This window comes from Xiphias gladius, chromosome 8 (genome assembly GCF_016859285.1).
Source record: "Xiphias gladius isolate SHS-SW01 ecotype Sanya breed wild chromosome 8, ASM1685928v1, whole genome shotgun sequence".
Classification (NCBI taxonomy): domain Eukaryota; kingdom Metazoa; phylum Chordata; class Actinopteri; order Istiophoriformes; family Xiphiidae; genus Xiphias; species Xiphias gladius.
The window spans coordinates 2,144,501-2,159,624 of NC_053407.1; the positions used below are offsets into that span (position 1 = coordinate 2,144,501).

General features: G+C 38.4%; 1 protein-coding gene across 1 annotated transcript in view; it reads left to right on the forward strand.

The window, feature by feature from the left end:
• The window catches only part of smpd3 (sphingomyelin phosphodiesterase 3), a 35,726-nt gene that overhangs the window by 10,579 nt on the left and 10,023 nt on the right, over positions 1 to 15,124 (forward strand). Inside the window, exon 4 of the mRNA XM_040133638.1 lies at positions 14,157 to 14,232. Within this exon, the coding sequence (XP_039989572.1) occupies positions 14,157 to 14,232 (76 nt within the window). The remainder of the gene's footprint in view (positions 1 to 14,156; positions 14,233 to 15,124) is intronic.

Here is a 15,124-nt window from a genome sequence, read left to right on the forward strand (position 1 = left end):
TGACATATTCAATGTTTGAAGTCTCCACAATGTAGATAGCCACACTATGAATAGTTGCATGATACTATATGACATAAAACCTAATTCCTAATGAACTGTCATATTTACCAAGATAGTGATATGATATGACCAGTTAAAGAGCATCAAGTTTGAGGGTTGATAATAAATTCATCATGTTGGTAATTTGATATATTCAGTTTAGTCTCCAGCCCTGATGCAACCGAAGAATGGGTCATGGTTTTACCAAATACCCAAGTAAGCAAATCTAACATGGCGGACTTCAAATAGACATTTGAGATGCTGTTATGAGCCACTTTGTGTGCCATGCTCTAAACTAGCAACTTTAAGGAGCTTTTAGAGCCACAAAGTTTATTTTCTTTCTCCAGTATGCTCTGTGCTGACTTCATGTTGTTGTTTTCATCAGTGGAAAGTGTTCAGCATTGGTTTTTGCTATTACCTGCCCCTCTCCCAGCCAGCTGCAGGCTTTGATGTGCCTGCTGTTCATTCCTCACTCCTCACTGTCCTCCAGACGTCTTGGCAGCTTTCAAAGGCAGCATCTTGTTGTGAACCCTTGCTTCCCCTTCATGAACCTTTGGTCATTCTCACTTATTGCTACTCAACACTCCACCTCGCTTTGCCACCAGCTGGAATGCATCACATTAGATGATGTTGATTTGATGTATTGATGTACAAGCTGTGTTCTCTATGCAGCTACCAGATACAAAATTTGTTTTTTCATATCAAACACGAACTAAAGTGGTGATCCTTCAAATTCTTCTTTTTTCTATTTGTGCACTTTATTTCCCTAACACAATCAATCCATCCATGGATGGATCTATTGCCAACCCTCAGTCACTCTTAAACTGAGCTAAACCCAGCTTTATTTGGGCAAGAGCAGGCATACACCCTGGAAAGGTCACCAGCCTATCACAAGGCTGACACATGACTGTGATAGACACACTGGCCGGAAGGTTCAAACCCAAAATCTTCTTGTGAGGCAGCAGTGCTAACCACTGCACCGCCATGTCGCCTCCCTAACATAATCTGTCAGTCAAAACATTATGGATGGTGCAGTAACACCATTTCCCATAGATATTTAAACTTTGAGTTTCAGTTGGACACGCTCATGTCTTTGTCTGTTCAACCATAGCTATCAAAGTTCATGCTAATTACTCAGTTGTTCTGTTTATTTTAAACATACTTTAATCATCAACCTTCCTGTGCCCCCGATTTTTCTAGGAGCCAGATGTGTACTATGTGTACATTAAAGCCTGTACTGTAAACTGCAAATAAATACAAGTTTTATACTGTAGGTAGTCACGAAGAAACTTTATGTATATAGATTGCATTAACATATTATGGTGCTTTGCCAGATATGCCAATTCCCACACAGTGTTATTGGTACATTTGAAATCAAAAATAAGTTGAGAGACAGCATCTAACATGTAACATTTTTCCTTTAAGTTGATTCACTGAGCATAGTTTATATTTTTGGTAGACAACACAATGACTTTGTAATATGCCTAAGGTGCATCATAAATTTCATTTTAACCAATGTCTCTTTAAGTTTGATGATAATGCTGACACTGCAGACACTGAGATATGCCTGCCCATAAAGGTTTACACATGCATATGTAATACATTTATACTATGGGTACTATAAATACCCATAAACATGTAAAAAAAAAAAAAAAAGTTGTGGTCTTGCTCTGACATTGATGGCACAGAAATCACATAAAACTTCACAACAGCACTTCCTCTATATGGATGAAACAGACAGATGTGTTTATAGGCAAACAGTTGATTAAAGGTATGTTTACATCTATTTATGGCTACCTGTGGCTATGCTTATGCACATGTGCACAGTTTCACAAAGGCTGTGATTTATAAGGCAGAACCATGTGTATTGCACAGCTGTATAAATCTGAAGACAAGAGGCCATATGCATATCTCTGCCTTTTTATACGCAGAGTTTTAGTCTTGAATCTACACAGAGTTTTATGACTCTGGACCCAGGTGTTGCAATAACCATTTCATGACCCTTGTGAATCAAAATAAACATTTGTTTATATTAAAAATGCCATGGATTGCTAACGCCAAGTGTTTGAATTATGTCAAATTGTACTGGAACTAAAGAATGTGATGACTTGTAAAGGTGTTACAAAATTGTCTTCTGATGCTGTCATACATTTGTGTGGGAAAGAGAAATTATTTTGACCCAAGGGATCAACCACTTAATTATCATTAAAACATCAGTCTAAGCAGCCTAGTATCCCTGTAGGAGTTATGTCCATATTGGATGACTCCACACCTCCGGCTTTATGTCCAATCCCAATGTTCCGTGCCAGTGCAGAGAGTAATGTAAAGCCAAAGCAACGGGTGTGTAGGATCAGGGTGGTGAATGAGCTAGTCACACATCTGACTTTCCTGCTGGAGACAGCAGTTTGCTGCCTACAATTAATGTTCACCTTTTTATTTAAAAATGCTTTAACCTTAACTTTTCCACAACCTTAATCATACTAAAGTTACCGGGGGGCAGATATGTTGAAAGTGATCATTTCAAATGTATAGTCATTGAACATTATTCAGGTTTTTGCATAATCTATCAGATTTTGACGTTTTTGTCTGGCAGAAGAGTTGGTTTGAGGATGTTTTCATTTCTCTGGCAATATATTACATTGACAAGTAATATATTTATCTGGCAATATATTACATTGACAAGTAATTATGATGTGTTTTATGATGAGGGTGACTTTTTTTGTATATTACTTTATTTCAGTTTGGGTCTAACACATGATTTACGTTTATTATTACACTTAACTGACTTTTATTCCAAATGAGCCTGTGATGCCAAAAATCTACATGCAGCCATCTTCTGCTATTCTTTCCAGAAGGATTTATATCAGGCATAAGCATTTTAAATGCTGTTCTTCTTATATGAATTCAGACTCTAGCAAATCTAACTCAAGGTACAAACAGATTCTCATCATTTCCCCATGGGTTTATTTACCTGGAGAGCATTAGCAGATCAGCAACATAAATCTGAACTGTCTCTTGTGGAGAAGTGATGCACTACAGAGAGAGAGAGGGAGAAAGGGTGAGGGAGGCAGAGATAGAATATTAATTAAAAAATGTTTCCCTAAAGTGAGTGCCAGTGCTGGCTCCATAATTAAAGCTTTTCAGTCTCGACATTTATCCCCTCTTATAATTATTTCAAACTACTAAGTGCATGGTTGAAGAGTTGTGTGTGTATTTCTGTGTGAGAGTGTAAGTACAAAATTCAAATGCATTACTACGGATTAGGCTGCAAAACAAGGACAAACTCAAATCAAGATTGGATAGAATGGAAATCAATGGGAGAATTCCCCGAATCTACCTCTGGCCATTAATGATCAAAAGGACCTCTATTCACTATCAAGGTCAATTCAATTTACAGACACAAATTGCTTTCCTGTTCAGTACCAAAGGGATTTCAACTTGTCTTTCAATGCAAAACGTACTCAAAAACCCAATCAAAGGCAACAGTACACAACACAGGTCTCCTTTCTAGCAGCATGGTTTAGCTCTATCAGACCATCTACTCTTTTATATTTACACCAAAGTGCTTTTGTCCTTTTGATAATAAAAATGTGGAAACCAGGGCTCATAGTTAGTTGTGTTCATACAGTTTTTGCAGGATGACGGCCCAAGCTAAATGACCCATTTCTTCTCACTTCTCTAATAATGACTATATGATATACTAGGGCTATAGAGTTGAGACTCAACTTGGGTCAGATGTAAGGAAGAAAAATAAGGATTTGAGACTTGAATTCGATCTGACCACTCACTTGAATTGACAGACTTGCTATTAACAAACTATAGACATGTCTCGATTAATCATGGATTTGGCTTTGCTGACTTGTGGTTTGATTTGAACTCGACTGACTTGAGACTTGAAATTAACTTCTCTTGACTGTCTCACAACTTTTCTCAATTTACTTAAGATGTGACTTAACTGATTTGAGATTTGACTTGGACTTGTGACTTCTCTCAACTGACCTGAGAATTAATATGAACTTGTTTCACGTAAATCCAGATTCAACAAACATTCTCAGTTGACTTGAGACTGGACTTGAATTTGTCTCAGAATTGATTTGAACCGGCCCAAATGACTTAAAAACGGCTTTGTTACATGCAGTGCGTAATAAACAGGAAATCAATTCAAATGGATATGACATTGAAGAAAAATTGAGATATTCATTGGACTGGAACATTCTTCAAGTTAAGTTCCAAATTGTCTGATGCAGTAAAATGAATGCCAGCTAGCTACAGGCAGGATCTGTAGCACCACATAGGATTTGCAGCATCATAACACACTTGACTACACTGGATTTCTTAAAGATAATACTGCTACCATGCTAACAGTGAAAAGACTTTCATATAAGAATGTCTATGGACAGCGCATCTGTCAACCTGCTGCTTCCTGTCTGTCATAACGATAATTTAGCTGCTTGGTTTTCAAGTGAAGCGATCCAACTCATGTGAGTATTGCAAGGTGAAATCTTGGCTCACCCATCATCTCATAGTAAAGTTAAGGTAATTAGTTACAGCACCCTTGGAGGTTTCATAATCAAGCTTTTAGAACTCAGCTAGGTTTGGTCGGCTTCCAGTGTGAAATCGCCTCTCACAGCTCTGTAATGAGAGGAAATCTTGAGAAGTTTTAGCATCTCATATCCTGGATTCTGAGTTGCTTTGCTGTTTTTTTAAGATCTGCGGTTAATTTCATTTAATGTTTTTTACGTGCACAAAGCAGAAGTGAAAAATACACTTTCAGTTCATTTCAGCACAAATTACTTACAGTTAAGGCTTTCCTTTGTCAATACACAGAACTCTGATAGTAAGCATTGTCTGAACTTCATCCTCTGCATAGACCATGAACAATATGAACACAATGGCAGTTCACTCTTTTCACACACATACACAAACACATTAGAATCCCCTCAGGCCTCTTGTCAGTTTCAGGATGCACACACAACTACTGAAGCAGATAAGCCCCTGAAATATTAATACAGAGTGTAGTATGCAGATAGAGAGAAGAGCAGAGGGGAAGGAAGAGGGTGAGAGAAGGAGCAATAAAAGGGAAAGAATGAGGACAGAGTCAGAGGGATGGGGGGGGGGGGATGAGATGATTAGATGAAATTTTAAAGGCCCTGTGGTGAGATTTACTCAAACTGAGAAATAAAAACCAATGAAGGAATAAAAGTCCTGTAACAGAAACAAATTTGGGCTTTAATGTTACTTTAACAAGTTTATCACATAGTGGTTAAAGCAGACTGAGGGGGAATGAACCCTCTAACATTTATGGATTTAAGTAAAGTTGGTATATTAGTACTTAAAAGAATAGTTCAACATTTTGGTAAATAGCTTATTTGCTGAGTTTTATCTAAGAAGATCAATACCACTCTTGTGTCTGCATGCGAAATATGAAGCTCTGACCAGGAGATTGATGGCTTAGCTTTGCATAAAGACTAAAAGCGTTCCCCTGCTTTTAGTCTTTATGCAAAGCTAAGCAAAGTAGCTAGCCTGGCTCTCTCTCTCGAGGTAAAATGATCAGCCTACCAATATCTCTAAAGCTCGACAATTAACACATTGTATCTGGTTTATTTAATCCATACAAAAAACAAAGTTTAAATACATCAAGCTGTGGTTTTTATGTGCAATTTAACAACAGTTCCTCATTACATTAATAGAAAACAATTATGTTTCCTTCAAAACATACACTCACTGGACACTTTATTAGGAACACCTGTACACCTGCTTAATCATGCAATTATCCAGTCATGTGGTAGCAGTGCTATGCATAAAATCCTGCAGATACAGGTCAGGAGCTTCAGTTAATGTTCACATCAAACATCAAAATGAGGAAAAATTGTGATCTCACTGATTTTGTCCGTAGCATAATTATTAGAGCCAGAGGGGCTGGTTTGAGTATTTCTGAAACTGCTGATCTCCTGGGATTTTCATACACAGTAGTCTCTAGTCTAGTCTGTTATACTCAGAATAGAGCCAAAAAGTTCTGTTGACAGAAACACCTGGTTGATGAGAGAGGTCAGAAGACAATGGTCAGACTTGTTGGAGCTGACAGAAAGGCTACTTTAACGGTGGTGAGCAGGAAAGCATCTCAGAATGAACAAGATATCCAACCTTGAGGAGGATGGGTTAAAACAGCAGAAGACCACGTTGTGTTCCACCCCTGTCAGTCAAGAACAGAAATCTGATGCTGCAGTGGGCACAGGCTCACCAAACATTGACAGTGGAAGACTGGAAAAATGTAGCCTGGTCTGATTAATCTGGATTTCTGCTGAGGTAGCAGATGGTAGGGTCAGGGTTTGGCAACAACTTTTTGAATCCGTGGACCCAACCTGCCTTGTGTCCACAGTCTAGGCTGGTGGTGGTGGTGTAATGGTGGGGGGAATTTTTTCTTGCCACACTTTGGGCCCCTTAATGCCAGTCAATCGCAGTTTGAATGCCACAGCCTGTCTGGGTATTGTTGCTGACGGTGTCCATCCCTTTATTGCCACAGTTTACCATTTTCTAACGGCTACTTCCAGTAGGATAATGCACCATGTCACAAAGCAAAAGTCACGTCGAACTGTTTTCATGAGTTCAGTGTGCTTTGGTGACCTCCCCAGTCACCAGATCTGAATCTGAATCTGAATAGAACACTTTTGGGATGTGGTAGAACAGGAGATTGGCAGGATGAATGTGCAGCTGACAAATCTAAAATATGTCCACATAGACAAGAATCTCAGAGGAATGTTTCCAACATCTTGTAGAATCCATGCCACGAAAAACTCAGGCTATTTTGAGATCAAGGAGAGGCCCTACTCAGTGTTAGTATGGTGTTCCTAATAAAGTGTTCGATCAGTGTAAACATAATTTTATAGGAGGAGACACGGTTGGTCAGGTGGTATCAGCAAACCAATACAGTCTCACAATATTATTAGAAAAGTTAATGTGCCATCTGAACGAGTCTTTTCTGCTTTTCTAGCACACCCATTCTCACAAAACTCTCATTCCATTAAGAGCAATTGAATTAGTGCCTCAAATCTTTGGAGGGAAATGTGTGGCCTTTGCTGTAAGGTGTATTTACTGTACTTCAGTCTACAATATGAGCTTTATGTTTGGTAATAAAATCCGGATAATTAGGCCAATTTTTTATTGTGGCTTTTAGGATTTTTCATTAGGGGGCTTGCACAGATACCAAGCCAAAACTGCCATCCCATTATTGGCAGTCAGTTTCCATTTGTCTTAATGGTCCTTTTAGTGCGGTGCTTTAACACCATGGGTAATTGACCAGAGAGGAAAATGCTAATTTCTTTCTTCATTTTAGTAGACATGAATTGATCTTAAATTTTACTCATTAATTTGACTGAATGAAAGCGTCACACAACAGGTATGCTTTTAAATCACAGTAAAATAAGTTACTGGAGGAGAGAGGGAAGCTAGGGAGTAGTGAGCAGATAAAAATCATAGTACTTAGCTACCTTAAGCCTTCATATTTTAAAGGGAAGTTCTGTTTCTTTACAACCTTGTACCTTTGTTTTCATTTTTTAACCAACCAGATCAGGTTTAACATTTTACTCATCAGTTTCATCACTGTAATGTGGGCATGCTGTGACCATATGAAGACAGCTTCACAGTTTAAGGGTCTGCATAGTGATCAGATAGGTTAAACCAGTAGTTGATCTAGAAAATTTTGGAGTTGTTTACTTTACCATTTGCTAGGTTTCTTTCAAAAGTCATTTTGTCTGTTTGCTAGTTTGTTTATAAGTGTAGATGTGACAACATTTTCATGTACTCTGCTTGATTTGTGTTTGGTTCTTTTTGGTTTGATGATGGTAGCTCATTGAAACTGTCCTCATTACAATATTCTTCAAAGATATGTCTGAGGGTTTCAATAAGATCAGCCGCTTTGGTTAGGTTATTCTTCGGTCACTAGGGCATGTCAGATAAAAACTTTGTTTCACCTAGCACCTTTTTGTCAATTTGACAGCACAGTCCTCTTGCCTCTATGGTCTCTTTAGTTTGGCCTCTTATTACAGCATTCTTTATCATTTTTTTTCCAACTATAGCATTCATATATTCATTTTACCTTTAGTCTGATATACAGTAATTACTGATTTAAAAAAAAGACAAATTAAATCTTATAGCTATTTATCTCACCCTAATGTTTTATATCACAGATGAACAACAGAAATTTTTATTTAACTGAGTGAAATGGTATGTTACTGGAGTCACTGATGAACAGAGAACAAAACATACCATGAGGTCGAGGTGGAGCTGCATCATCTGGCTCGCTGTCTTCATCTGTCTCTTCATCACTCCCTGCCTCTGTCCCTCTTTCTAATTCTCTTTTGTTCCTGCCTTCATCCCTCACATTCATTTCTTCTTTTCCCTCTTCTCTATCTCTCATTTACTCATCGTTTCCTCATCTGGCGTTGTCCTTTTCCATTTGTCCTGGTCTCTCCTGCCTACTCTCTCCTCCTTTTCCGTTTCTCCCGATATCTTCCTCCTGCCAAGTCTTCAGCATTTTCTTGCTGAAAAAGCTGGAAATATCTCTGTTTTTCAAAATTCCTTTTTCATTTTTGGTTTGCACTATGGCTGACCCAAATGCCTCGAAACTTCTAAACTTTTACCATTGCCATGGTAAGCCAAATCAGTATTCGAATGCTGCAGGGTTTTTTATTATTATTATATATACATCACCACAAAAATCCCAAAGAGCCCATAAAATAAGAAATAGCAATCCAACATTATTCATTATGCATCAACATTAACTATTATTAGCTATTGTCAGACAAGGGTATTTAATCTTAGTGATAGTTTTGTGCGTTACAGCTCTCATCACAGGTTACCAGCACTGACACTGGGACAGTGACACGTGACCACATGACAGAATTACAAGTTGCAACTATGCTAGCAAGATGTCGAAAAAGTCAAGCGTCTGGAATAACTCCAAAATTTGCAAAGATGAACCCATAAAGGTCGAGTGTCAGCTATGCCAAAGGAAACGGGCAAATCAGCTGAAAACGTAAAGTAACAGATGAGCCATCTTGCAACTGCTAGAATTTACTTTTTCTATTATGGCTAATGTTAGTGCAACCTGCATGCTAACAAATTATAACATCAGGCTACCAACCATGGCTAATTGTCACGTTATTGTAGGTGCATTGTCTAAAACATGTTTCAACCCAAAGCTCCTCTCAAAAAACACTGGATTCTATGATGTGCCCCTGTTTGCTGTTTAATATTAACTAAATTCTAAGCTCAGTAAAAAAAACGGGGGGCCTTTCCAAATCACGTCTTGTGAAATCTGTTTAACGAGGAACTTTACCTTTGGCGAACATGATGATAACAGACATGCTCTCATCATTGAATCAAGGTTTTGCATACAATACATTTATTGCTAACTTACCTTTGTTTGAGTTAAATTGGTGTGGTAAAATTCACACAGAGAGACTCTGAGAGCAGTAGCTCTCACTTACTCCTTTTCTCAGCACTGTAGGGAGGAGAGTGTGTGAATGTTGATGTGCATATTTGGCACACTGCTGTGTGTGCTAATGTTTTGGGGGGCATCATTTTTGGGGGGGCCTAAAATGGTATTTGCGGTTATTGACTTTCTCATAATTTCTTGATTGTGTCAGGGTTTTGACAGTTTATGAACACAGTGTGATATTTTTTTTACAATTACAGTTTTTGGAACTGATAATCCCTAGCAAAGATAGCACTTAAGTAGTGAACATAGCAGTGAAATTTGCTGCTAGAGAGCTAAATATTTCCCTGAGGACTCGTGGAGATTTGATGAATGCTAATGTCCTTCTGTTTTTTTGTTTTGTTTTTTTTGCAAACTCGAGCAGGATGACAATATGATTATAAAGTGACAATATGTTATACAGTGTGTTTCCAGATTCTTTTGCTGCCCCCAAGTATGTAAAGAGTCAGTTAATGCAGCTTCAAACTTTCATCAAATCAAATCTTATTACTTTGTGCTTCAGTTTTAACCCACCATGCTTGCCATAATTGTGCAGACTTAGAGTTTTACAAGGAAGTGAGTGAATGCGATAGACATCTGGGATGCATTTGCATTGCTTTTCCTTCATATGGTTTGGATAGTTAAATTCAATTGGGCATTTGTTTCAAACCTGTCTGGTTGTCTGACCACTCACTCTGCTTGACCTATTGGACTCCATGGTAAAGTTGTGGCTACTGGAGTCACCGAGATCCCAGATATAAAAACGATGATTAAAAATGATGTTATCATAACTGGTAGAAATTATGGCTATCACAGTATCACACACTATCACAGCCAATCCCTAAGTGTCAAAAATGAAATCGTATAATTATATGATTCTATAGTAGTAAAGGGTATAATAGTTAAGTTGTTTTTTGTTTTGCCTGTTATCTTCTGTTTCTGGTCCTCAATATTGTGTTCTGCTATACTGCATTTACCAGAGAGCACCTGCCGATCAACCAGACTAGAACTGTCATGTCTTTCTCCTTGGACTTTGTCTTGATGAAGTTTTAGCTTTTTCTCTGTTCAGCATTAGTGGCTCTTTTTACTCATAGTTACTACCCTGTTCTTCACCTCCATACATCTATTCATCCATTATCTACACCATCTTTTTCTGTTCATGGTCGCAGGCTGGGTATACGTTGGCTAGGTCTCTTTTCTATCACAGAGCTAAACATGCTAAATAGAGACAACGAAAAGAAATTAAGAGCAACTTCACTTAACTTGCATGGCTTTGGAACACCCATGCTGGCACAGGGAGAATAAGCAAACTCCACACAAAAAGGCCAGCTGTTCTCATACAAAAATAAATAAAATAAAAATACTATTTTCCTGTTTGTCGGAGGATTATTCTTGTCCTTGCCAGACGGCAAGCTTTTAGAACAGCAAATGTAAAAGCTTTCATTAATTGGATAAACACCGTGTTTAATTACTGTTGTGTCAGTGCTGGTATTAGTCTATTGTATATACTGTAAGTACAGTACATATAAAAATGAAGCAGTGTGGTTTGTTACTCAGATTAAGTCATATATTGATCGCTAACCCTATAGCTTTGCAGAAATCCCTCCCCTATTATAAGGATGGAGCTATATCAGGAACAGTTTACCTCTGATCATGGCTTTCTCTAAGCTGGCCTCTAACAGGGTGTATTCTGCCATGTTATAGATCTACTACTCCCTGACACCCTCCCACTTCAAACTAACCACCCCACAATCACTATCTCCCTTTCTCCGCAACCCTTTATGCCTCCTCCTCCTCATCAGTCTGCATCCACCCACCGCCAGAACTCTCAGATTCTGCCTCGCTCCATGTCTTGGTTCTCTGTTGCTGAAGGACCTCTCAACACTGATGCTAAAGGTGTCTGATTAAATCTTGAGTGATGATGAATTTATTGCAGCTTTGCAGCTCTGCTGCTTGGGGAATGGAGAAATTCAGGTCGGGAAGAGGTCTTGAAAAATATATAAAGTGTATGAGGACGTGATAAAGAAAATAATCTTTAGCTCCATGTTTAGATCATGCTGATTGAGTTAGTCTCTTCTTGTAGAGAACCTTTCTAACCCATTTGTATTTGGCTATTTGGCTTTTCAATTTATACTTTTTCATGTACTCCTTCATTTTACTTAGTTTTGTTGAGAAGACTACTTTTTTCCCAAAGGTTTAAACTCACTGCAACCTAAATACACACTTCAAATAATCTTTGAGTATTTGGATGGAGCATTATATGAAGAAACTTACACTGAAAATATCATTGGTTGTGGTGTAGAAGCCCTGTACCTAAATTTTGTCTTTTGTTTACAGTGATCAATAGCTGACTTTTTGTTCTGCTAATAAAAAAAGTTCCATGCCCATGGGACCCTGGCAGACCATTGGTAATGCAGGGATGGGCTCAAACTTCTTTCAAATAATAATCAACACCATTTTTTATCCCCAAGTGTCTAACTTTTTACTGGTTTAAATCCTGTAACGTGCAACAAAACTAAGAGTCAACTAGCCTTGTTAGCAGCTCTGTGAGGCTGTACCTAGGCATTGCTGTACATTTGAGCTAAATGCTAAATAAGCATGCTATCATGCACACAATTACAATGTTAACACACAAATGTTGATACGGTAAAATTTCTACCATGTTTACTATCTTAGTTTAGTATGTGAGCATTCTAACATTTAATAATTATCACTAATTATAAATATTACAATTTATCCTGAGGATAACATACATTTGTGTACCAAATTGGTAATCCATCCAGTACTGTTATTATTTCACTAAAAACCAAAAATATCAACTTTATGAAGGCACTAAGGGACAAGTCAGGAGGTCACCAAAGTCAGCAAGATTCATTCCCTGGGAACTATGAATGTCTGTATAAAATTTCACTTTCACTTCATTTTACAGTGATCATGTGATCATTCATTTTAAATTATATCATGATCCATGGTGGACTGACAGACTGACCAACACTGCCCTCTCTAGAGCCATGGTGCTAGCATGACTAAAAAGTGATGTGCTTTATATTTCATCCAGAGGAGAAGAAGTAGGTAGTTAGCATTATCAGTGATGGTAAACATTGCAAGGGATAAAAAAAAAATAAGATTGCCTAAATAAACCAAACTCAATCAACAGGAAATCCAAATTAAGTGACCATAGTGGATACTGATCTTTGTAAAGTGCAGGGCAGAAAAAATACAGCACTTTTTTACTACTTCAACTTTTTTTTTTTTTTTTCTTTCAAAAAAAGCACCTAGCAGCAAATCTAGCGACATTTGGACAAACCTTTACTACTTTCCGTAGGAAAGAGGCGCCAGTATTCACCCGCGAGCGTGAGGTCAGGCTTTCCCTCACCAGACACACCTTTCTATGTGCATCATTCATTTGACTGCACGGCAGCTGACACAGATGTAAAGGAGCTTTTAACTTTCTCTCTAGTGATCATTTCACAAGTAAATATAGAAGATATAGAAGCACAGCTGTTGTTGTTAACTTATGTGTATGGTGATTTTGTCAGACAACGTCACGGTTTCAAAATCAGGATTTTAGCAGTGCAGAGCTGCAGTTTAGAAATGGCTTGGAAGTGATTGCTGGTTAACATGTAGTCTTAATGGGCCACGTTTCAGTCAATATTTCACACTTGTTCCGTTGTCTAACAACAGAAACAAAAACATGGAAATGCGGAATGCAAAAATGACGCGATGATGTCAATAATATTCTAATTTGCATATAAAATTATCGAGCAACATTCAGCGACTTTTCCAGCAGGCTTTAGCTACTTTCCATTGAAAGTAGTTGTTTACAGCAATACCACAACTGTTTCAACTATGTCCTCAATTGCACATTGATCATACACAGTCAAGCTATATACTAGGTTTTGACCTAGTCCTGTTGAGTTAAATATATTTCTGTAGCCCACATATATGCCTGAAACTATACACAGGAGGCAAACACTGTATCTGGATGTTGGATGCTGATCAGTAGAGGCAACACAGCTCACAGCAGACAGCAGGTTTCCAGCAATGCTCGCTGCATCTTGCCTTTTTTTAGCAACATCAGTCAACTGCAGCAATTTCATGCAGCAGCCTGCAATCAGATCAGCTAACAGCACAATCAGTGCAGAGAAAGAGGAGTGTATATAAATTCATTTCAAACATTTCCAGACAAACTTAAATATGTAGAAGTCACCACACGAACATTATATCCAGTATAACAGACTTTATGTGGACTTGATTTCCCATTTATACCATTACCTTGGATCAAGTAATTATGACATACTTACAAGATACAGACATCATAATTGCACTAAATAATTATTTCTCACTTAATTTTTTCTTCAGTGAATGCAATGTGCTTCTGTAGGTTTTTAATATGGTATATATTTCTTATTCATTTTCTTTCTCCCAGGAAGCCCCACTGCTGTTATGTAGCACACCCAAAATTGCTGTAATGAAATTACTGCTGTATTGACTCTGTTTCCCCACAGGGATGAATAAAGTTTCACCTTTTCTTTAATGATCACACACTTTACATACACAACCACACTTGTTAAGTGGGCTTTAATGTTGCTGTTTGAACACGGGTGGTATTAAGTCATGTTTGTCTCTGGTCCCCCTGCAGGTTCACGTGGGCACCTCCCATCAGGAGCAAAGGGTTGTAGGATATCTCACGTGTACACACCTCCACGCCATAGAAGGTACAGTTACATGTTCTGCGTTTGTCCTAACTCTCTCTGTTGTTCTCTTTCTGTCCCTCAAACACTCACATTCACACAAGTAAATGCACATGCACAGATAAATGTATTTATCTGATTTATATGACATTGCCTTTCACTTTTCAAGGCTATTTTGTACTAAGATCTGTGTGTGTGTGTGTGTGTATGTGTGTGTCTTTGTGATTGTTACTCGCTAGAGAAGCCAGATAGCTACAGCCATCTAGCTACACGCACATCCCTGTGTGTGTGTGTGTGTGTGTGTGTGTGTGTGTGTGTGTGTGTGTGTGTGTGTGTGTGTGTGTGTGTGTGTGTGTGTGTTTTTATGTCCAGATAGCTAAATAAATGGGTGCATCAAAACCCTTATGTGCCTCCTCTTGCTGTTCCCATGGCGACTGGCTCAAGCTGTTTAAGGCGTCACAGCCCTATTTAAAGCCTCCGGTCGATGCCTCCCTCATTTTTTACCAAAGACATGCCTCCCCCCTTCGCCTGCTATTCTGAGCTCCTCCTATGCTTCTCAGAGGCCTAAATATAGCAGTGCCGGGGCTGTTTCTAAAAATACATCAAACATAAAGCCTTTGGGGGGAAGGGCTGCAATGTGGGGGTAAGACAGGGATCATTGGGGGGAAAAAAGGGGGAGGAGCCCAGAGACCTGGTTCTTTTCAGGAGAAAAGAGTTGTACATGAGAAATCTTTATGGCTCGGTTGGAAGATGCATGATGCAGTGGGATTAACTACATATACTGAACATGTACTGAACTTAATCCTAGAATGGCTGTCAGTGGTTAAACCGACATTACTCCTATTTGTCTCCTGTATTAGTTCAGTTATAGTGTAGTTTTGATATGCAAGAGTACTCAGTGTGTCCAGCATTTCTA